Source organism: Salarias fasciatus, chromosome 7 (genome assembly GCF_902148845.1).
Source record: "Salarias fasciatus chromosome 7, fSalaFa1.1, whole genome shotgun sequence".
NCBI classification, from domain to species: Eukaryota; Metazoa; Chordata; class Actinopteri; order Blenniiformes; family Blenniidae; genus Salarias; species Salarias fasciatus.
The window spans coordinates 18,578,574-18,600,213 of NC_043751.1; the positions used below are offsets into that span (position 1 = coordinate 18,578,574).

Below are 21,640 nucleotides of genomic sequence, written 5' to 3' on the forward strand. Positions count from 1 at the left end.
CCCTGCGCTTCCGGAGGCGGATTATCCTCCTCATCTCTACACCAAGTCCTCAGCCAGGCGGTCAGGAAGGAACAGCTTTGACTCGCCTCCTGGGAAAACCTTTTTTTTTTTTTTCTTTTCCAGAAGCAGAGACGGCTGCCTGACGCAGAGAAATGGATATTTGCGCCTCACATGGTCCTGACTGAGTAAAACGCAGAAACGGACACTGATAAGCCGCTTGTGTAGAATGTGACAGCTGCCACCGGGCATCCATCTCGCCGGGGGGACACCGTACAACGCTCGTTTCGCTCCTCTCTTTATTTTTCCAGCATCATGGTGACACACAGGGCGATTTTAACTTTTATTGCGGCGGCGCTGTGGCGCGCCGGCGGCGAGCCTCTCGTAATAACTCCTTCATCCGCGACGCAGCTCAACTCCACATCCTCCATCCGGAGCCCGGGCCAGGACTCTCCGGCCGGGAATGCGACCGAGGCCGCCGTGGGGTCCCGGATCTCATCCGTCATGACGCATCTGCCGACTCTGAAAAACATTGTTATTGTGGTGTGCGCGTTAACAGCCGCGCTCATCACCTTCCTGGTCATCAAAGTGATCAGGTGAGGCAACTCCATCCAAACATCCCTCTATTTTACATTCAATCATCAATCGATGGCTTTTGAGTGTGGCTGCTTGGCTCTCAGCAGCTGTTCTGGTGAATTTATGGGTGTCTGTCATGTGGTCGTAAGGTCTATTCATTATGGGCCTGCAGGGAGTTGGAACGCACAAACACTTGTGAGCAGTCATCTGGTACATTATGAGAGCAGTTTAATCCCATCTATCTACATGTGACCCGAATCATTTTAGTCAGTCTGAGATGTTCCTATGCATTTCCACAATGTAGATTCAGTTAACTTGAATCAAATTTCAGTTAATTTTTATTTTTCAGCCCTTTCTTTATCCATGGAAATCTTACAATATGGCACAACTCATGTCAAGAAAAATAAGAGAGAAAAAAACTCCTAAAATAGCCCAGCACCTATTGCATGGATCAAAGCATTCAAACACAACTTGTCTTTATACTGTTACAATCATCCCTTGTATTTCTGATTGAGTGAGTCTTACAGTACATTAAACTATAATTGCAGGAAATGACCGGCTCAAGCATCCAAAGCATAATTTGTTGTTCACAAAGTAATGAAAAATGATCAAATTTAAGAAGCAGAAGCCGCATTTATTTGGCATGCTGGCTGATAAACGACATATTATTTAGGTCAATTAAATTTTATCCATCAGATGTTATAGTCAGCACAGTTTGTGTGAGGAAAACATGAGGCCATTATAGTAGTGCAGTAACAGCCAGGCTGGGCATTAATGCGGCTGTAAAAGCTCCAAATTTACCAATTTAGCTGGCTCCATCTGTTAAAAAACTGAAGTCAAGCTGCTAGATTCTCAGTCAATAAAAGACATGATTTTATGCCTCATGTTTGGAGTTCTTGTTCATTGCAGGTCTGGCAGACGGATCAGGAAAACTCGGAAGTATGATATAATAACCACTCCTGCTGAGCGGGTGGAGATGGCCCCTCTGAATGAAGAGAACGACGACGAGGATGACTCAACGCTGTTCGATGTCAAGTACAGGTTTGTTTGCTTTTATCTGTTCGCGAAGCAATGGCAAGGTCATGGAAGCACCAAGAAAAGAAAAACACTTGTTGTGGCATAACAGGGAGAATCATGAAGAGAATCCTGATGAAAATAGTGTCACATAACAGAAAAGGAACTACAAGTAATGTAAATCAAACTATCTGGACTGGATGTGTTCTTATTCTATTTATTTGATGGGATGTCATTTCATTTTATAGCTGAATTGTCATAAAACATCTGAACATCTGCGAGAACATCTGAACCTTTTCCCAGGAAAGTGTTCAGTCACTGTGTTGACTGTAGAGGCTCATGTTACACATGTGACAGGTGGGTCAGTCTTGTTTGTGCACAGTAGCTGAGGTACCTGAAATAACACACACCCACACAAACACACACCCACACACACACACACACTGCTCAGCTTTCTCAAATTTCCTTAATTTTCTAGATCTTAGCAATCGTCTGGGAGTTTTAGGTAAATAAGAAATATTTATGCTAAATACTGTCAGGATGATGTTTTTCTTTTCAATGAAACTTCTTTTTTTTTCATCTCACTTTGATTCGTTGAAGTCATGAAACTTTGCTTTGCCCGTATGTAACCTTTAACCTTTTCGACTGTGAGGCTGGCAGATCGCCAGCAGAGTTTAAGCAGGACAGATACCTGTTTTTCTCAATGAGCTGTGACTCTTCATGCCTCAGTAGATCTTAACTCCAACCCGGAATTAATCATTCAGATATTTGATGATGTTAAATTGCACATTTGTCAGACCCGGCTTTTGAAGAAACACACAATAATGTTGAAAAAAAAAAAAACTGTTTTGTTCGAGTTCGGTGTTGATTTTAGGTTTCACCCTTCCGTATTTCCAATTGTTCTTTAACACACGACCACTTCCTCAGAGGAAGACGTGACGTCCTGTTTGCATTCTGACATTCTTGATTTCCAAGTCGGACTGGATTCTGTGGACAGACGCGTTTCCTCCTGCCGGCGTGATCTGATGCGGCCGTTCAGACCTTGTGATGCTGACTTTCTGTTTCCATTTGCAGGTGAATCCCAGCGTGGACGTCAGTGTTCGATCGCTCCTGTTAAGCCCCCCCCCCCATCCGGGACCACTCAAGTGATTGATATTTTTTTCTCCCTCTGTTTCTGTGTTGCCAAGTCTTACCACATCGGCGTCCCATGCCTGTGATCGTCATTATTAGCTGCTTTGCTGATGTTTCTCAAAGAGCATTTCTGGTTTGATTTCTGCTCCAGTTTAAAAACGAGTTCAAACATTTTCTGAAAAATCACCCTTTAATTCTTCTCTTACACTTGAGCTGTTGTAAACATCATGATGGGCTGAGGAGATTGTAATATTAACCAACGTCTGCTTTAAAGAAAGGTTATTTTAACTTTCTAGTGCAGTTTCTTGAATCTAACATCTATAAATAACTACATTGTGGCCACAACGGACTGTCATGCAACAGACACCGAGAAGAGTCTCGTAATATACAGTATCAGATATTTTCTAACTAAACCAAATCTTATATGTACCTAGTAACCACTTTGTTGTGCATATATACTGTTGGAGGCTCTCTGTCTTTATTTTTGTACTCTGTGTGTCTGTTCACACGGTTCTGTTTTGCTGCTATCTCAGCTGGACTTTCAAGTGTTCAAATTTGAGGAAAAGCTTCACGAGTGTAGGTCAGGATTATCTTTGTAAGACGTGTCTATAAAACATCAACTTGCTCTGAATTTGAATGCTGTAATCTTCTGTGATCGAGGATCAATCACATTCGACCAGGTGACCACAGGTTTTACTTTGCTTGATACTTGACAGGAATCTCATAATATAATATCTCTCCCAGTGATTCCCATCAATTGTAAATGTGACTTTTTTTTTGAGGCTCACAAAAAAAGACAAACAACTACAAACTGCCAACAAAGTGTCTTACATATGAGTTTTTTTATTGAGTAATTGTCACATTTTGCAAACAGAGTTTGAAAAAGCCCTAAAAGTGACTTGGTCCCTTAGTTGAAAAAGAAAGAATTGCCCTTCAGATTTCTGTTGTGTGTAATCGAGTTACCAAATCCTGAATATTTACCAGAGATGTGACTGGAAACGGAGGCTGCGGGATCAGTTAACAGCACACAGGTGCACCTCAGAATATTTAATTATCATGAAAATGTTTAGCATTTTCGGGTATTTCTGCTCTCATGGGAGCACTGAACTCTTCCTTTGTATTTTAAGAGTCTGTGATGCACCTGTAGGCTGCGATGAGGTTTCTGCAGCGTTGGAGGTGACCTTCTGTTTCAGTCCAGACTGTTATGCGATCGTGCTTCGTATCCGACAGGTGCAGCTGTTTCCAAATAACCTCCATCCCGGGTTCAGTGAGGAAAGCAACCAATTAAAAAGAAAGCAGAGTGATGCATAGATCAGTTGTACGCAGCCGTTTCTTTCCTGGAGAAAGCATTCATGTGTGTTTTTGTTGTTTTGTTTGCCTAAAATGAAAAGTAATTGACATATCTGAGTATTGATTAAATACACGGCTGGACTGGGGTGAGTCTGTCTGAATGTCTGACAAAAGCATTTATCAAATCTTATGTGAATCATAGTTTTGAACTTATTTTTGATATGATGGTATTTAGTATATCTTGAGTAGACTCTCGTCTATTTTGTGTGTTTTTCCTGAAAACTGTAAATGTATGCTTGTTCCAGTATTCTGTCAGTTTTCTTGAGTTTGTATTTGACAGAACGGGCCGGCTTCAGGAAAAAAGAAAATCTCCAGCTGCGTGTGGAATCGTGGAAAAAAAAACCTTGCTCATCCACAGACGCTAACTGTGGACTTTTATTTCAACTGAATCCTCTGCGACTGCGAGTAAAATCAAAGCAGTAGCAATTTCCTTCATTCCACATTTAAATGGAGAAGAAGGTTTAATGTTGAGCCGGTTTATGGAGAACGCGACCCCCGCTCGGTTCCTCACACAGATGTTCCTTGCGCCCACGTCTGTCTCCTCAGTTTCCATTACTTTGAAAAACACTACTGAAATAAAAAAAACGGCTTTCTTTGAAGTCTAAACATCTTGGGTTGTGACGTCTGTTTTGTTTTTTCCGTTCGGATCTTTCTGTGACAGAAAATTACATTCAACTCGTCAAAACTGCTCAGTTTTAAAATCAAAACATTTAAACATACACAAGTTTTTTTCTTATATTGAGACAAGACAAAACATGCAAAAGGTAACATTTTTGCTAGAATCGGTATGCTAACATACAGAATACATGAGAAAAAAGACAAAACCGTCCAAAGCAAGCCCGCAGAAAGTAGCGCACGTCAGAAAGTTTGCGGCAAATTCCAGATTCTGGGTTCATTAAAATTAACGGTGTTGGCCACAGAATGCTTCTATTTTTGCCAGAGGCAGACGTGCTCTCACAAATAAACCTTTCATTGGTGCAGACGGCTGACGTCTCCAGAGCAACTTTCATGTCTATTCTTAACTTAATTGGCAGCGGGATCGGGCCAACATGCAAGTCGACGGGCGCATCCTGTCACAACAACACTTTAATGGCTGGCATCACATGGCCCGGATCGCATGAGAGGCCACCGGTTTGGCCGCAGAGCTTTGGAATACTTAAAATGCCTCCATTATTTTTTTTTGTTAATGGGGACATTTTCTGCAGAAAACAAAACAAAAGAAAAAAAAAAAAGCACAAAGTTCAGTGTGAAGACAACTCCTGAAAACTTTCACAGAGGTGAAACCTGGAAGTACAAAAATATAAACTCACATTAAGATGTTTGAAAAATCAGTCTTGTATTGATAAGTTCTGTTTTTTTTTTTGCATGTGTTGACTACTGTAAGAAAGTTTTCGGCTAGTTTTTAGGAGGAGGGGGGGACTGCAGGGAAATTCCCTGCTCAGGTCACAGTTCATCACAAGTTTAAACACAGAGAGAGACGAGCGAGCGTGCACACTCTCACCTACGGACACATTTTTGGGGTCATTTATTAACCTGAAACACTTCAGCCGCCATTTGGAGTCAACGAGAGCACCCTGAGAAAACGTGCATTTTTGCAAAGTCCATGCAGAACGAGGTGCTAGCAGTGAATTCAAAGCAGGGTCGCATCACTCACAAATTTTTGAAGGAACATGCAAAGCTGTTGTTTTGAATACATCCTGGAGCAGGAAGCGAGTCGTCTGTTTCTGGTGCTTGAGCCCCGGTTAAACCCACACAGAATGGATTAAGTTAATAACAGGGCTTTGTTGGACCCACACCATCACTCCAATTACCTTCTGAAGGTAGCTCTTCATCAGCTCAATGCATTTTTGCACAGTGGTTGCCACTCTCACCTCTTAGGTTTACTACTTAGGACTCCGCACGGTCTGAAAACACTTATTTGAGGCTAATTGGTGACTCTGAATTGTCCGTAGATGTCAATGTGAGCAGGTTTGATCGTCTTGTCATTCTGTGTTTGCTGTGTATTGATCTGCCGCTGGGATGGGCTGAGTTGGATAAAGGGGGTGTGGAAGATGGGAGGATGTTTGAACGGTTCATTGTGAAAGAGTAAAATCCACCGTTTATAGGCACAACATAGCAGCAGCTAACTATCTTTAAGACTTAATCCAAAACACAGTGACCTAAAGCACACGTTCCCACTTCTTCCTCCTCCCAGTGTTCTACAATTATTAATTATGTGGTGAAAAATCCCTTTAAAGCTCAATATGGGGCTTATCATTTACAATACCTGGAAGAAAATCACCAATACATTCATGATAATAAGCAAAGCGCTTCCTACTGTAACCAGAAAACTACCGTCTGGCTTCGCTGCTCAAATTTCCCGAGCAGAAGCAGCCGGGAAAGTTTACAAAGTGACTTTACCAGTGACTAAGTCTAAGTAAACATTCATATGTGCACAGCTGGTCCACTCCTCCTCTGTGCTCACAGCCTCCAGACACAATCAAACATACTTGCGCTCCTTCATTTGACTCCTGAGGAAACCGCCCGAACCGCGCTGGAGTCCTGCTTCACTTTTTCAAATTTAGCCTGAGACACCAGCTGAGGGTTCAAGATTAGCTACAACATTAAGTCCTATCAGAGGAAATGTTATTGCAATGGTTTTGTACCACACCGGCTCTTTCGGGGGCTGAAGTGTTGGACGTGTTGCTGCTTCACTCATCAGCCTCCCTGATTAAGTGCTTCCATCTTGTGGCTCAAACCGTGACAAACAGGAGCCGTTTATTCAGCTGCTCTACATGCTGTTTAACACGCTGCGAACATCTCTACTAAAGCCCTATGAGCCATTAACTGCGACCAAGGCCGTCCCGTTACTAAGTTTGGAAAACACACCTTTTTTTTATTTTTATTTATTTATTTTTTTTGCAACTGTTTCTATTTCGCTCATCCTTCATGGAATCCATCCGCAGGTACATCTCAAAAACATGACATTATTTAAAAATGGATTATTTACTCATAAGTGGCACGCTCACGTTTCAAAACTATCATTTCAGTCTTAAAACTTCATAAAGTTTAGTAAGATTAGATGTTCCGATTCTTTTCATTACTTCTGGAAACTGCTTTTTCTGATATCCATAACTTTAAAGCTAAAAGTTAAAAGAATTCAACAAAATATGCTTGAAATGTTTCAGCCTGTGCATTACATGTCAAAAATAAGGAATTTTTTTGAACTTTTAGAACAAAATTATGGAGTAATTTGACTTTTCTCTTGTGTTGTAATTCTATGAGATGTACCTCTGAAGGGAAACACTGAATATAAGGCTACTGTTGGGCGATATACTTTAAATCAGTGAAGTTTTATCATTCGTTAGTCCTAAACTATGCTAAAAAAAAAAATGCTCTCAAAGAAATGTTTACTAAGGCCTACTAAAGACTATTAAGTTTATATTTTTATAAAAAGCTCATCCTTCATCATGCTGCAAACAAATCAAGTGCGATTTAGCAGAAATACTACATGCATGGATTTGTGTCCATTTTAAACTGATCGCCACTATTCAGAGGTCTAAACAGAGCATCAGTCGGACACTGCGGATCAGTTCCACTGACGCCAGTGAGGAGCAGCTCTGATGGAGGAACGTGACGACATTCTTCAGAGAGAAATTAACAGCCTGGTACGGTAATGTGATCAGGTTCAGAAGTGCTATCTGGCTCAAGGCAGGATGATTTAATCGCTGCTGCACAATCGAAGTCTTGCAGCATATCCTCAAACTAATAATTAGGTAAATCGGATCCAGGGAGCTCCGGTGACCTCCGCACAAATCCTATCTGAGTGAACGCGCTGCTGTTATGCTTCAAGGAAAACAGAGTTTGAAATGTTAAATGGAGTAATAACTTTTTTGTTTTTCTCGCACAAATGATGCGCTCGGGTTTGTTTTCTTCACATTTGTAGCCTCGGGTTCAGAAAACAAAAGTCTCAGTGGAGCTCTTCACAGAGCGAGACCCCAGAAGGTTAACGGTTGCCATAGAAATCTCAATAAAGGTAAAACATACAAGAGGACTGACTCACTCTCGGAGTTTTAAAATAGAAAATGTTCATCCCAATTACTGAAAATCAGTTACTTCAAGTTTCACAAAAGTTGCAGCAGCAAGAAAACTGCCCGTACTAAGTCTACTCTGTTAGGAAAGTGGTTTCCATGACGACGGGGACCCTTCAGGATACCTGCCGCTCCGGGTCCGTCTGCGGGTCGCAGGTCCCGGTGTGGAGCCGCAGCGCCCCGTGTCTGTGCAACGCGCTCAGGGTCCTGAACTCCAGGGGCATGGTGTGCGGGCTGGAGCTGGAGGTGTACTCGTACTTCAGAGCGTCGTAGTAGTGGTATTTCACCGGTTTGCCCTGCGGGTCCAGCGGGAACGGCCAGAAGCCGTAGAGATGGATCTCCTCGCAGAAGCGCGTGGCCATGGTGTACATGAGGAGGCCCGTGGTGGGGCGCTTGATGTGGACGTTGTTGGTGAGCCAATACCTGTCGACAAACACATGAGGATACGTCAACAAATGCAGGATATTTTTCTTTCTCTTTCGTTCATGCTGCTGAGGCAACATGTCGACGATCTCGTGAGGGATTTTGACAGATAACAAAAACACTCCAGGTATTTTATCACTAAGTTTCTCATTTTGTGATCCGTTCCATTCAAACCATGACAGCTTTGCTATGTGAGCTTCTGATAACCGTAACTCCTGACGACCAGAAGGCAGTAAAACACAGCTTTGCACCCATATTAAAGTTTAACGGGGGTCCCCGGGACATCATCCACAGCTCAGCTCCACCAGCGTGTCACACATTTATAAAATCAGCTTAATTGCACCATTAAAAACTCATTAAATTTTTTTGAAAAGTTTGAGTTATCGTGGAACGAGGGCAGAAGCATTCACTCATTGCACATTTTTTTGACAATACTACAGCCATAACATCTAACTAAATCCAGCTGTGTTGAATGATTACAGCAATAAGAGGGTTAAATCTTCTTAAATGCTTCCTTTTGCATCACTGTAAGCTGAAAATCACTGTTTTCCACTCATTTGAAATGTGAATCCTTCAAGGATTTGTCTCCCGCTGACAAGGACATGACACCAGCTGTAGTGGATTACACACAGGAGGAATCACTTGAAGAGGCAAAACACAAAGAAAAAACTAATTCAAGGTCTCCAAAGCTCTTTTATGGGCTACAAAACAGGAAAAACCTTCCTCCTGCTGGGCTTTGATATCAAGCAGAAGCTGAACCCCCAATCAAAACAGTAAAAACATGGAAGAAGATCTGCTATTTATTGCCAAAATCATCCTAGTTTTTGTTTTTTTTTTATAAATGAAGAGGCTGATTATTTTTGCCTTTTTATCTGACAAGCAGTCACTGTGCCGTTTGTTGACATGGTGTGTAAAACAGTAAAGCTCGACCAGAGAGTCGTCTCAGGAGATTAGAAAGAAACTCACAGACAAGCATGCTAAAGGTAAAGGTTATCAGACCATCTCCAAGCAGCTTGCTGTTCCTGTGACTACAGTAAGATCTGCGGGATTGCAGCCGACCTCCCTGGAAACGGGCACGGGTGAAAAACCGATGCCAAACCGAAGAGACGGAAAATACAAACGGCAACAAAAGAGGCTCGGACAACCTCCACAGAAATTACAGTCAAGAACTCCAAAGTCAAGGTACAATCAGTCTGCTGAAAGCAAATCATGAAAAAGCAAGACTGGAATTTGCCAAACTGCAGATTAATGCTTGTCCGACCGACAGTAAAACTCCTGTTCAGTTGATTTTTGCTGCAGAAGCTCCTCATGCTGTTTTATTCAATAAGGCCATATCTTATGGTGTTGTGTTTGTTTACATCACTGATGAAAGTAAGAATACATAGATTTGTTTTGTACCCTAATCTTGATGACAGTTGTGAACTGCTCAATATATCGTGACATTGATTTGAGGCCATATCGCCCAGCTATAGCGAGTTTCCATCTGTGCAAAGAGAAAATAATGTCTACTGTCTAGATTCAAGAGAAAGAAACTCCTGTAGAAACAGAAACTCTCCATTTAAGCTGTACAGTAAAAAGCTCATCCACTGTCCAGAGCAACACTTTCTTCCCAAGTGCAAAAAACTCTCAAAGGCTGACTTTGATTTGAAATGACTTCTACTTATGTCTGCAGTGCACTTTGTTTCTTTCCCTGCGTCAGCTTTTGGCTGAGGTGTCTCTGCCTTTCTGTTAGAGGCGACCTGTGAGCCTCTGTGACGGCGACATGGATCACGCCTCCCTGGGGAGCGGCGCCGGGGACAGATGGCCAGACGTCCACTTGCCCCGACTCCATTCTCTCTTCCAGTCACTGGCCCATTTGTTGAGGCCCGAGGCTATCGCTGCCTCCTCTCACACCCTCAGAGGTTAGCGCGCAAGGTTGCATTGAGATGCAGAGGCTGTATTATTTAAAGGAGGTGGCGTGCTGTGCAGGACAAACAGCGGGCAGGTTTACGGTTCAGCCAAACACCACGGCAGCTACAAAACAATCCAGACAACCAGAGGGGAGAAAACAAAAAGCTGTTTTTCCAGAAGTGCCACACTTGATCTTATTTTTGGGGCCAGATCTTTATTACAATGATGGCTTAACAATCAGCGAACATTTCATATAGGACGAAAGATCAAATGAAAATCTAGATCCCTTAAAGCATTAATGACAAGCTGTACATCATGTCTTGGAAAGAAAGGTTTTCAAATATACAGGTCCTTCTAAAAAAATTAGCATATTGTGACAAAGTGCATTATTTTCTGTAATGTACTGATTAACATTAGACTTTCATATATGTTAGATTCATTACACACAACTGAAGTAGTTCAAATAATTATGTTCACTTCTGCACTCAATACTTGGTCGGGAATCCTTTTGCAGAAATGACTTCACTGCGGCGTGGCATGGAGGCAATCAGCCTGTGGCACTGCTGAGGTGTAATGGAGGCCCAGGATGCTTCGATAGCGGCCTTAAGCTCATCCACAGTGGGGGGTCTGGTGACTCTCAACAGATTCTCTATGGGGTTCAGGTCAGGAGAGTTGGCAGGCCAATTGAGCACAGCAATACCATGGTCAGTAAACCATTTACCAGTGGTTTTGTCACTGTGAGCAGGTGCCGGGTCGTGCTGAAAAATGAAATCTTCATCTCCATAAAGCTTTTCAGCAGATGCAAGCATGAAGCGCTCCAAAATCTCCTGATAGCTCGCTGCACTGACCCTGCCCTTGATAAAACACAGTGGACCACCAGCAGCAGCTGACATGGCACCCCAGACCATCACTGACTCTGGGCACTTGACACTGGACTTGAGGCGTTTTGGCATTTCCCTCTCCCCAGTCTTCCTCCAGACTCTGGCACCTTGATTTCCGAATGACATGCAAAATGTGCTTTCATCTGAAAAAAGTACGTTGGACCACTGAGCAACAGTCCAGTGCTGCTTCTCTGTAGCTCAGGTCAGGCGCTTCTGCCGCCGTTTCTGGTTCAAAAGTGGCTTGACCTGGGGAATGCGGCCCCTGTAGCCCATTTCCTGTGCACGGTGGCTCTGGATGTTTCTACTCCAGACTCAGTCCACTGCGTCCGCAGGTCCCCCAAGGTCTGGAATCGGCCCTTCTCCACAGTCTTGCTCAGGGTCCGGTCACCTCTTCTAGTTGTGCAGCGTTTTCTGCCACACGTTTTCCTTCCCACAGAGGTGCTTGAGGGTGTCAATGATGGCCTTCTGGGCAGCAGTCAGGTCGGCAGTCTTACCCATGATTGCGGTTTTGAGTAATGAACCAGGCCGGGAGTTTTTAAAGGCCTCAGGAATCTTTTGCAGGTGTTCAGAGTTAACCCGTTGATTCAGATGATTAGGTTAATAGCTCGTTTAGAGCACCTTTTCATAATATGCTAATTTTTTGAGATACGGATTGTTGGTTTTTCTTTACTTTTAGGCCAATATCATCAATATTAAAACAATAAAAGGCTTGAACTACTTCAGTTGTGTGTGATGAATCTAACATCTATGAAAGTCTAATGTTTGTCGGTACATTACAGAAAATACTGAACTTTATCACAATATGCTAATTTTTTGAGAAGGACCTGTAATGTACTGGGAAGAGTTCCAGCTGACTGATCAATGTACAGCTTATGTTGTAAGGTGTTGTTTATTAAGTATTGATGTGTCTTACAGCATTTTGAAGAGTGGCGTAAAAAAAAAAAAAAACGCTATGAAAAGAGTACTTTCATCAGCTGGCTCACCACGACTTTTGTTTGTGGAATTTATTATAGAATATTTTCAGTGATGATTTTTGTGAACAATGACCTCCCATACTTCACTTCTTTAAAACGCCAAAATCATGATTTCTTCTTGCTTGTGTGTTCTTAGATTTGCGGTACGTTCAATTGCTTCTTGGAGAAAACAAATGAACACAGAAGCCCTGCAGGACCCAGCAGGTCAATTTTGAGTAAACCGGATCTAAAGCACGCAAGACCTTCATAAATACTCATGCATGTGTCCTCACTCTGTGTAAATCAACCAAAAGTGCAATCTATTTGCGTGAGCACGGACTTTAACGCCCCTCATCCAGATTCATGGTACGTCAGGCTCTCTGTGAGCATCTCCTGGGAAGAAAACTAAGGGGGCAAAATAAGTATGTGATCGGATTAGACCATCTGCAGGGCCAGTTGACGCCTGCAGGCCCAACGTTTCAACACATCCAATCATTCTCAAAATCATCGGCGGGGACATTTAATTGGACTGAATGTGGTTTGATCCCTTTGTTCTTCAGGGAGACTTAGACTTCACCTTCAGTGAGAAACTCTCTTTCAAAAGACTAAGAATTCATCTCTACCGCACATCTGAATGTCTTAACAGGCGGCTCTTTTAGCCTGTTAAGGACAGAAATCACGGCCAGTCCTGCCTCAATGCTGAGCGTTAGCTGAAGCACACAGAAAGGGATAATTTGGTGGCCGACCAGCAGCAGTTGTTATCCTTTTAACAAGGCGGGAACGATCCGGAGCAGCGGGGTCTGCTTGTGACGACGGAGGCAGGCAGAGAGGGAGGGAGAGCTGCACAGCGTTGATGAAAGCCTGGAGGCAGCCCTGGTTGTGTTTGACAGATCCGCAAAGGAACACTCTTACAACATTCCCACATTTACCACAAATCTTTGACAAGCCTCAAAATAAATAAATATTACGTAGAATATGATTTTTAAAAATGCTATAAACAAGTCTTGTACCAGAGCTTAACAGCTTTTCTTGTTATCTCTGCCTCACCAGAACTCCTGCTGAAGGCCTCCAAACAACAGAGCTGACAAATAAAAACGCTGCGCGCGGAAATTACACCGAAGACAAACAGATCTTTACAAGCCCGCGTTCTTCTTAAGCGGTGGAGGAAATGTTGACACCGCAACCCCAATTAAAGCCCAACGAGTCCACAAAATGCGCCTCTTTGTTCTTCTCTGCAGAGAGTCGGATGAGACGGTGGACCTCATGAACAACGTGCGGTCCGTCTGTGCAACACCTCCTCTGTGCGGCGTCGCTGCTGGTTGCCTGGCAATCTCACCGCTTCGACACGGACTCATTACGTCCCGCTGCTTTCCGCCAAGACAAAATCAGAGAATGTGAGTGTGGGGCATCTGCGGCGGCACTGCAGAAGAGGAGGCCTGATCGGCTTTCTCTTTTCGTCTTGAAGCCATTCCTGGAGTCACGTACCCGACGGGGGGGAATCGGACACTCGCCCCTTCGGCTGATGTCTTCCCTCTCCTGCTGAAAGATTCTTTTATTGGATAGAGAGATAAAATCCCTCTCCCTCTAACATTGACTGAAACTATCTCAAAGTCATAAAAATGGAGCGGTTCTTGGTCAATGTCAGACTTCCCGAGGCGTTTCAATAAAAAAAACATTTTCTTTGGCGCCACAGTCGATAAAAAACATTATTGTCGGTGTGCCAGTTAAAAAAAGTGGAAGTCAAGTGGCTTATTATATAGAGCCTGAAACTGTCTTGTTTATCTAAAGTATCTGTGTATTTCAGTGAAATAGATATTGGTTTTTGATTGCAGGGGAAAATTGAATAAATAAAACAACTCATCAATAACACTGCAAAGAAAGTATCAAGGGAACACAGTGATTCTGTATCGAATGGAATCCTCTGGGTGGTCCACTGCCCGACACTGCAAGTCGAAGCCAGAACACTGACACAAGGAGAACTTACAACGCTGATGGTTATGGCTACAAAAAACTCTTACCAATGTGTCCAAATACACAAATGAAGAGCATGTTAATGTATATTTTCATGCATTTATATAAAGCCAGCATGAAACAGCTGGTTAATCATTGTGCTTTAAACGGGTCCATGGGTATATTTTTGGAGTCTGGTCATGAGCAGCGCCCAGTTCTTACATAAAGCTAATTGCGGCCTCGCTTTCCGCTTCTACTTAACACACGAAATGGGAGCAGAATAGATTGTCTAATCAAACTCTCAGCAAGACAGCAAATCAAGTGTATTTCCAGAAGCCGGGCCCATGTTTTTAAGAGACAGAGGCATCAGCAAGCAGTGCTCAGAAACAGACACAGCATTGTGTAAAAAAAAAAAAAAAAAAAAAAAAGCCCTCTCTTAATGAAACCCTTTTAACAGGTGGGGTAAATCCGAGCCGACTGGAGGAGCACGCTGATTTAAAATGGACAGAGTGGATTCCTCTCACACACACACACACACACACACGCGCGCGTGCGCGCGCAGCCCCTGGCGATCAGCTGTTTAAAAATAGCCAGCTGGGCTGCGGATCAGACGTCTTGATTACGCGGCTCGCAGGTGTCCCTTCAGGGCTCCTTACCCTCTGACGGCGTGGAGCAGGCGCAGCGACGGGAAGGCGGTGCGCACGTCCACCGTGTGGCGCAGGATGAGCCGGAGGGCCCACTCCACCCGCTCCTCGCCGCCCTTGGCCATGAAGGCGGGGATCCACAGCACGCTGCCGCTGAGGCTCCGCAGGCGCTGCAGGAAGCGCTGCCTCCACTCCTCGCTGACCAGGTCCTGGAAGGCCCGCTGCACCACCGACGGGTTCATGGTCACCAGGTTGGTCCGGCGGCCCACGTCCCGAGAGAACTCCTCCACCGGCGCCAGGTTACACCTGGAAGCAGAGGGCGACAGGGAGAAGATGCAAACTCTGAGCCTGTCAGGCAGCAGGGTTCAAACCTTCCTATAGTGAGAAAACAATCTTCTGCAGCACTTTTCCATCCCTGCCAGAGATAACTTGTTCCAGTTTTGTAGAAACCCCTTTGAGACATTCTGGGGATTCTGTTTTAACAAGAACAAGACTGATCTGCAGAGAGACGGACAAACTCTCAATCTGTCGCTGAGCAGTCGCTTTTTTTGAAATCATTAATTTACAAATGCCGTCTTGTCAATGTCAAGCGGTTGTTTCAAAGACAAATTGATCTCCTCAGCGCTCACAGCCAAATACCCCCGCTGCATGTCACTGACGCTCTGTCTCGCTGCAGGACCCCTGTGTGTCGAGTCGACAATCCGAGCCTCGCACACTCGTCAAGTCCGCAGAGGGGTGATTAGACAGCTGTCCAACGCCAGCTTGTTTGTTTGTTGTTCTCTGTCTCATGCTTTTACCTTTCACCGTCTTCTTTTAACCCTCACCCTGCGCAATGAACCCACAACGCTCCAAACCTGGATGTGCTGGTGCAGATTTTCTGTTTCACATTGCGTTGCAGACTTCTTCCAATCAGAGCAGACTGACAGAAAATGATTTTCTATGTTTAAACTTTTACGATTTAGCCGTTCATTTGTTGTTTTCCGCCTGATGTTTTCATATGTCTGGATGACTCAAAAAGACGTCTATACCTCTAAGTTAATATATTCCAAAGTAGGTCAATGCATGATTTAATTTCAGAAACTTTTCTTGACATGAATAAATATCTAACAGTGGTTTAGATCTACCTGGAAAGAGCAAACAGACGTTCCTTCTTCTTGTATGTAGAACTTTAAAAGCCGTGTTATTCTAATTTTGAGGGTTAAATGAGCTCTGCGTCTCCACTGTCCTCCACCTTCATGTCAAACTGTTGGGTTTTCTCTACGTTTTATTTAAAGTATCATGTGACGGTTATGCTGCAATCGGAGCTGTTATTTCTTCAAGCTGTGTTAAACTTTCGGACTAAATCATCAAAATCAGACATACAGCCTCCGAATAAAAATCACACGGACGTGTTTACCGACAGGTCAAGTTCCACATCTGGCCGAGTTTTTTTTCCCCCCGAATCCTGGTCCCGAGGGACTCGGTTATCGAGCGCTGCGGCGGCCTGATAACGGCCCGTTGGCCTGAATCAGATGTGTTGCAGCAGTTTAGCGCGAGTAGTTGAGATAAGTAAAGCTCTGGGAGGCGGCCGCCAGAATACATCTCCTGCCAAGCATCACCGAAACGGTCCTGGCAGTTCGGAATATTCCAACACCTTCCACACACACACTTTGATTTTTTTTCTTGTTGTTGTTGTGTTTTCCCTGTAATTTATCATCCATCTGTATGTCCTCCGGGCCGCCCAGCCGACGGGGGAAACAGAGCGGAAATCAAAGTGAAATTCAGCAAAAAAAAAAAAAAAAAGAAGTAGAAAAAAATAAAAGGATCATATGCTGCCGAGTGAAAATGACCTCCGCTTTGATGCTTTGAATAAAATGTTGGAAGACACACAGCCGGTAATTATCCCGACTGTCATCCGTCTTTATTCTGTGGAGCGAGGTGAGGAATTACACACTGGGACTGCTTGTTGTTGTTAATTTCATTCATTTAATTAGCCGCTTTTTCAGTTTTCTTTCTGTTATTTCTGCTTCGCCACACTTCAGCGCAATCATTTATTAGCTTCAGTTACACGCTGGTTTCCAAATTAACATGAATAATACCGCGGATAATCAAGAAATTAGGAGAACTGTCGATTTCCGTTTCCTTTTTTTTTTGAACACACCAAACAGTTTATGAGCCTGGAAAACTCTGATCAAGCTTTGCCAGTTGCAATTTTAAGTGTTTTGAATGTTTTATCAATGTGTTTTTAATTGTGGGGATTGAAATTATGAACCATTGTCGCTTTACCAGAATCTACCTGGTAGACTTTTCCAGTAATGATATCGAGAACACCCCCAAAACACCATCAACCTACTTTGTGGAAACCAGGGGAAGGGCACAGAACTATATTTAGCCGAGATGTTATCTCCCCATCTGATGTGTGAGTGGCAAAGCAAAATTCCTCAGCTCCTCAAAATGACACATTTCCTGCTCTCTGCCTGCAGCCGACCATTACGGCCGCGGCCCCGCGCTATTATCATGCCGCCGGAGTCTATAAATCATGACCTCTCCTCATCAGCATAACATCGCAGCACTTAGGAAAGACAAGATACGCAGACAACGGAATCAATTCCCTGATGGAAAAAAAAAAAAAAAAAGACAGGCAGGATTTTAAGGTGCACTCAGCCATCGATCAGTCAGCTCAATGAGGTGTTGCCGCACGCAGCTGCTTCCGTCTCCATTCATATGACAACATTAAACCACTGATTTATGCCGCCAGAGAACTGAGCAGATAAGGCGGGAGTCGAACCAGAACGCTAAGTTTTACACTGAAACACAACCGAACGCGGGTGTATTTGTCCTCCAATGGCAGAAACCTTCACAAGCAACGCTCTGTGGTGAACGAGAGCAGGAAACCCAGGAGAGCGCCGGGATCTCTCCGTTAAACACAATGTGATACAAACGCGCTTCAAAATACCAATTTCATGTATAATCATGCATTTAATTGCTCTCAGTCTAGCAGTTGGCTTCAAGTCATTAAAAAAAAAAGCTTTGACAGCTTTTTCAAAAGTGCAATTAATGTATTTCCAGCTGTGTGGGCAGCAACTCCAAACCGGAGAGCTCCGGAGTGACTTTTATTCCTTAATAAAGTATTCGTCTTTATTGCAGTGTGAATTATATTTCCTGTCTAATGCTGAACCTAATGTGCAATTACAGTTGAGTTTAACTCCCCTGCTTTTTAACTCATTTTAACTAAAAATAACTGAAGTCACTTTGGCTGTTCAAAACAGTAAACACAACTGATAAAAAAAATAAGCAAATCAACAGTCAGAACATAAATCAATTCCAGTCTAAATGTTACTGCGGGCACGCTAAATGGTTCGTCCAGTCGTGTCCCGAGAAGAAAGATGGCTCTGCAACATTTAAACGTGAGAAATAAGAAGAAAAAATAAAAACCTGATCACAAAGTCGTGAGAGTCGATCTCAGGTCCGCAGCTGCTGTTGAGCAAGATCCCAGAGTTCCCCACGATGGCGCAGCGCCGGTGGTGCTGGTTTTTCATGGGGGATATCGTTGGCAGGAGACGATAGAGATTTTCCGAGATGTTTGTGGTGCTGTGGCGATCAAACACGTAGTGAATGATGTCTCCCGGCTTCAGTGTGCCTTTGAGGATGGAGATATCTCTCTCCGGGTCAAGGAACCTCAGAATGTTCTTCCTGTGAGAGAGAGAAAATATGCAGCCGATATAAAAGAGGACGCTTGACAGAGTTCACAGCCCGGCAGAGATAATGGTGTGTAGAGATGGAATTACCTGATGAGGGTGGAGAGGGTCTTATTGAAGGTCCAGGTATGAGGCGAGGGTCTGGCAGAAGCATTGTAGCTTGGAGGACGGTGATCAGTGTCTGTCTTCTGTTGGATCAAAGTGGTGGGATCCACGAGCGCTGCGGCCTTTCTAAAACCCGAAAAACTGTATCGTAATTGACAGTTTTCGCATTCAGATCAAGTAAACGATATAGAAACTAACAATACATATCACACATTTCTTCCAAGCTTGTGTTTTCACAGCAGGTCAAATCTGGACCCTACATTTCATCTACTAGGAGGAAAGAGCAGTGGTGCAGCCACGAGAGATAGCTCCCATATTAACTATCGAAGCAGCAACGCCACGCTGCGAGGGTGAAAACGTGCGCGCCGGAGGCTGCAGAAATCGTGACAGGCTTTTGCCATCATAAAACCAGAAGAGAAACACTGCAGCACAGTGGGAGCCAGATCTTCCAGCAGACTTGGCAAAGAAAGCAGAAAGTCATATTACGCTTTTGGATGCAACAAAAATTCACAGAGAAAATAGGAGATTCAAATGGGGGGATGTGATTTTTTTTGTGCCTGTATCTTGAATCACCTGCAGCTTTTTTTTAGATCATTGCTAAAATGTTGAAAACATATACATCTATGCATGAAAATAAGGGATAAAAAATGTTAAAAGTTTATTTTATCATCATTTTTACTGGTCAACAAGCACAGACTGGGTTATAGGAGACCCCCCGGATGACACATGAGGTTGAAAAGACGTTTCACTATTCTCTCTTTGCAACAGATGTTGGCTTCATTACACGGACGCGGCCACAGTGACGGGTATTTATAGCAGCTGCTGTCTTGCCTTAAAAAAGTAAGGCGATACGCTGTGAATGACTCACTGTGTTATCAAGGCTGCGAAGGATTCAGTGACCAATGGCAACTGGAAATTATACAGAGAGATCATTTAGCGCCCCACTGGTGGTCTACAGCTTTATACGTGTGTGTGCGTGTGTGTGTGCAGGTAAGATTTCAAACCTGTGTGGTTTAGGAATGAGCCGCTGTGAGTTCATCTCCTTTGAATGTCCAATATTTCTGTGGGAGGGGAAGAAAAAAAAAAGAGAGAAAAGAGTCATTAAGACTGAATTATGAATCACTCACTGAATCACAGCCCGGCTTCTTAAATTTAATGCTCCTGCTGTAAGCCGGCAGCAGGCGTACTGTACGCCCTCCCCTCAAGACACAAGAGCGAAGGTGAGAAGCACACATCAAGGTATTTTTAGAGGAAATCCACTGTGGACTCATTTGCTGATGTAATGAGGAGAAATGTGGCCTTAATGGAGCCCCATTACACTGAAAGGTGGTTTTCTTTTCACAGGCAAGTGAGCAATCTTTCTACAAGAGGGTCTATTACGTCAGCCGGGATGCATCTCACAGTAAACACGGTGTGTGTGTGTGTGCATTCAGATTTGTAAGCCTCACACAATTACACTCTTGTGACCTTGGTCACATTGGAATAATTGTGACAAGCATTCAGCAGCTGCACCAATAAAAAGAGTGAGAAACTGAGGCTGCCTCTGCTGCTGCTGCCGCCGCTGCCGGGCCCATCTCACTCGCTCCCCAATCCTGGTGGCTTTAAAACATATTGGTATAATACTATTAAGCTGCATTTATGCAGGAGCGGAATTGGTTCTGGTTCTTCTCCCACGGCGCATCACAAACCAATGTGACCTCATTACAATGTGAGCCACAGCCGGGTAATTGCATTCAAAACAAAATGTTCTTGCTGAAAGGGAAATCTGAGAATCCCAAAAAGCCTCAGAGATACACACAAAGTGTTTTTCTTTTTTTCACCCCCACTCCTTTTCTTCTTGCATATCCACTGCATCTTCCACAGCCGGGGTGAGGAGAACCTGAGCAGGATGCCGGCTACATTTCTGCACAGGTTCATTTCTTGCTAAGTTAAAAGAAAAAAATCTGCAGGTCAAATAAATGCAAGTGGGGCATCTGTGAGTGTGACACACTTACGAAGATTTCTGCTGCACTGCTCAACATTTCAAAGTCTGGAAATGAATGAGAGAACAGAAAAGCCTCCTTTGTTTCCAATCTGTTGCCCCCTCCTCCTCCTCCTCCTCTATCTGCCCTTCTCTCTTTCACACACACACACACACACTCCCTCTCTCCTATAGTGTAAATGTATCCCATCCCGCATGCAGGCTGCTGCAAGACAAACAGCCTGGTCCTTGGAGACCCGGACAGGCAGCAGCTGCTCCTGCTGCACCCCGGTCTCACAAATGCAGAAACCCGCCGCACAGCCCGCTCCAAAGTTTAAACACATTCACTTATTCCGCGCATTCATTCATTCATTCATTCATTCATTCTTCTCCCCGCTACTTCCACAGACCGCATCTTCCGCGAGAGGAAACCAGCTGCAGGGCAGGAATAATGAGAATGATAATTAAAGAGAAAAAAAAAATAAAACAATGGGCTGCGCGCACATACACATGTACGCACACTCTTGAATGCAAACACACACACACACATATAGAATGAATTTCGGTGACTTACGCAGTTTCTTCCTCCACTTCTGCAATATCGTCGATGATGAGCAGGACGGCCAGCAGCGTTACGAAGCCGAACAGCAGCGCGCGGAGCTCGAGCGGCATGGCTGCAGCCTGGACCGCGGCTCTTCCCGCTCCAGCCTCCCGCTTCCCGTTCACCGGAAAACAGGAACGGGCTCAGTCATCTCTGCCTTTGTTCTCCTCTCCTCTCCTCTCCTCGCCGGAGCCGGAGCCTCTCCTCTCCTCTCCCGGTGCTTCCCGACGGGCCGCCGCCGCCGCTGCTCCTCTATTCCCCAGTCAAACTTTGAGAGCGCGTGCCCCTCCGGAGCCCGTGGACCACATGCAGCCTTAAAGGCGCAGGGAGGGAGGGGGGGGCACCTCTCCTCCTCCTCCTCCTCCTCCTTCACCTCCTCCTCTTCCTCCTCTCCAGGTGTTTCTGGCTCTGCGGCGCA

At 44.2% G+C, this 21,640-nt stretch overlaps 2 protein-coding genes across 2 annotated transcripts; one reads left to right on the forward strand and one right to left on the reverse strand.

Annotated features, from left to right (window-relative positions):
• fam174b (family with sequence similarity 174 member B) lies at positions 1 to 4,678 on the forward strand. Its single transcript, XM_030096562.1, has 3 exons — positions 1 to 593; positions 1,483 to 1,614; positions 2,662 to 4,678. The coding sequence occupies exons 1-3, from the start codon at positions 313 to 315 to the stop codon at positions 2,663 to 2,665; spliced, it is 417 nt and encodes a 138-aa protein (XP_029952422.1). The 5' UTR covers positions 1 to 312; the 3' UTR covers positions 2,666 to 4,678.
• A 3,369-nt stretch (positions 4,679 to 8,047) lies between these two features.
• Positions 8,048 to 21,328, reverse strand: st8sia2 (ST8 alpha-N-acetyl-neuraminide alpha-2,8-sialyltransferase 2). The gene is made up of 6 exons (XM_030096561.1): positions 21,196 to 21,328; positions 19,666 to 19,722; positions 18,647 to 18,787; positions 18,294 to 18,551; positions 14,892 to 15,185; positions 8,048 to 8,561 (listed from the first exon to the last, which is right to left on the reverse strand). The coding sequence occupies exons 1-6, from the start codon at positions 21,291 to 21,293 to the stop codon at positions 8,255 to 8,257; spliced, it is 1,155 nt and encodes a 384-aa protein (XP_029952421.1). The 5' UTR covers positions 21,294 to 21,328; the 3' UTR covers positions 8,048 to 8,254.
• Positions 21,329 to 21,640: the final 312 nt, after the last annotated feature.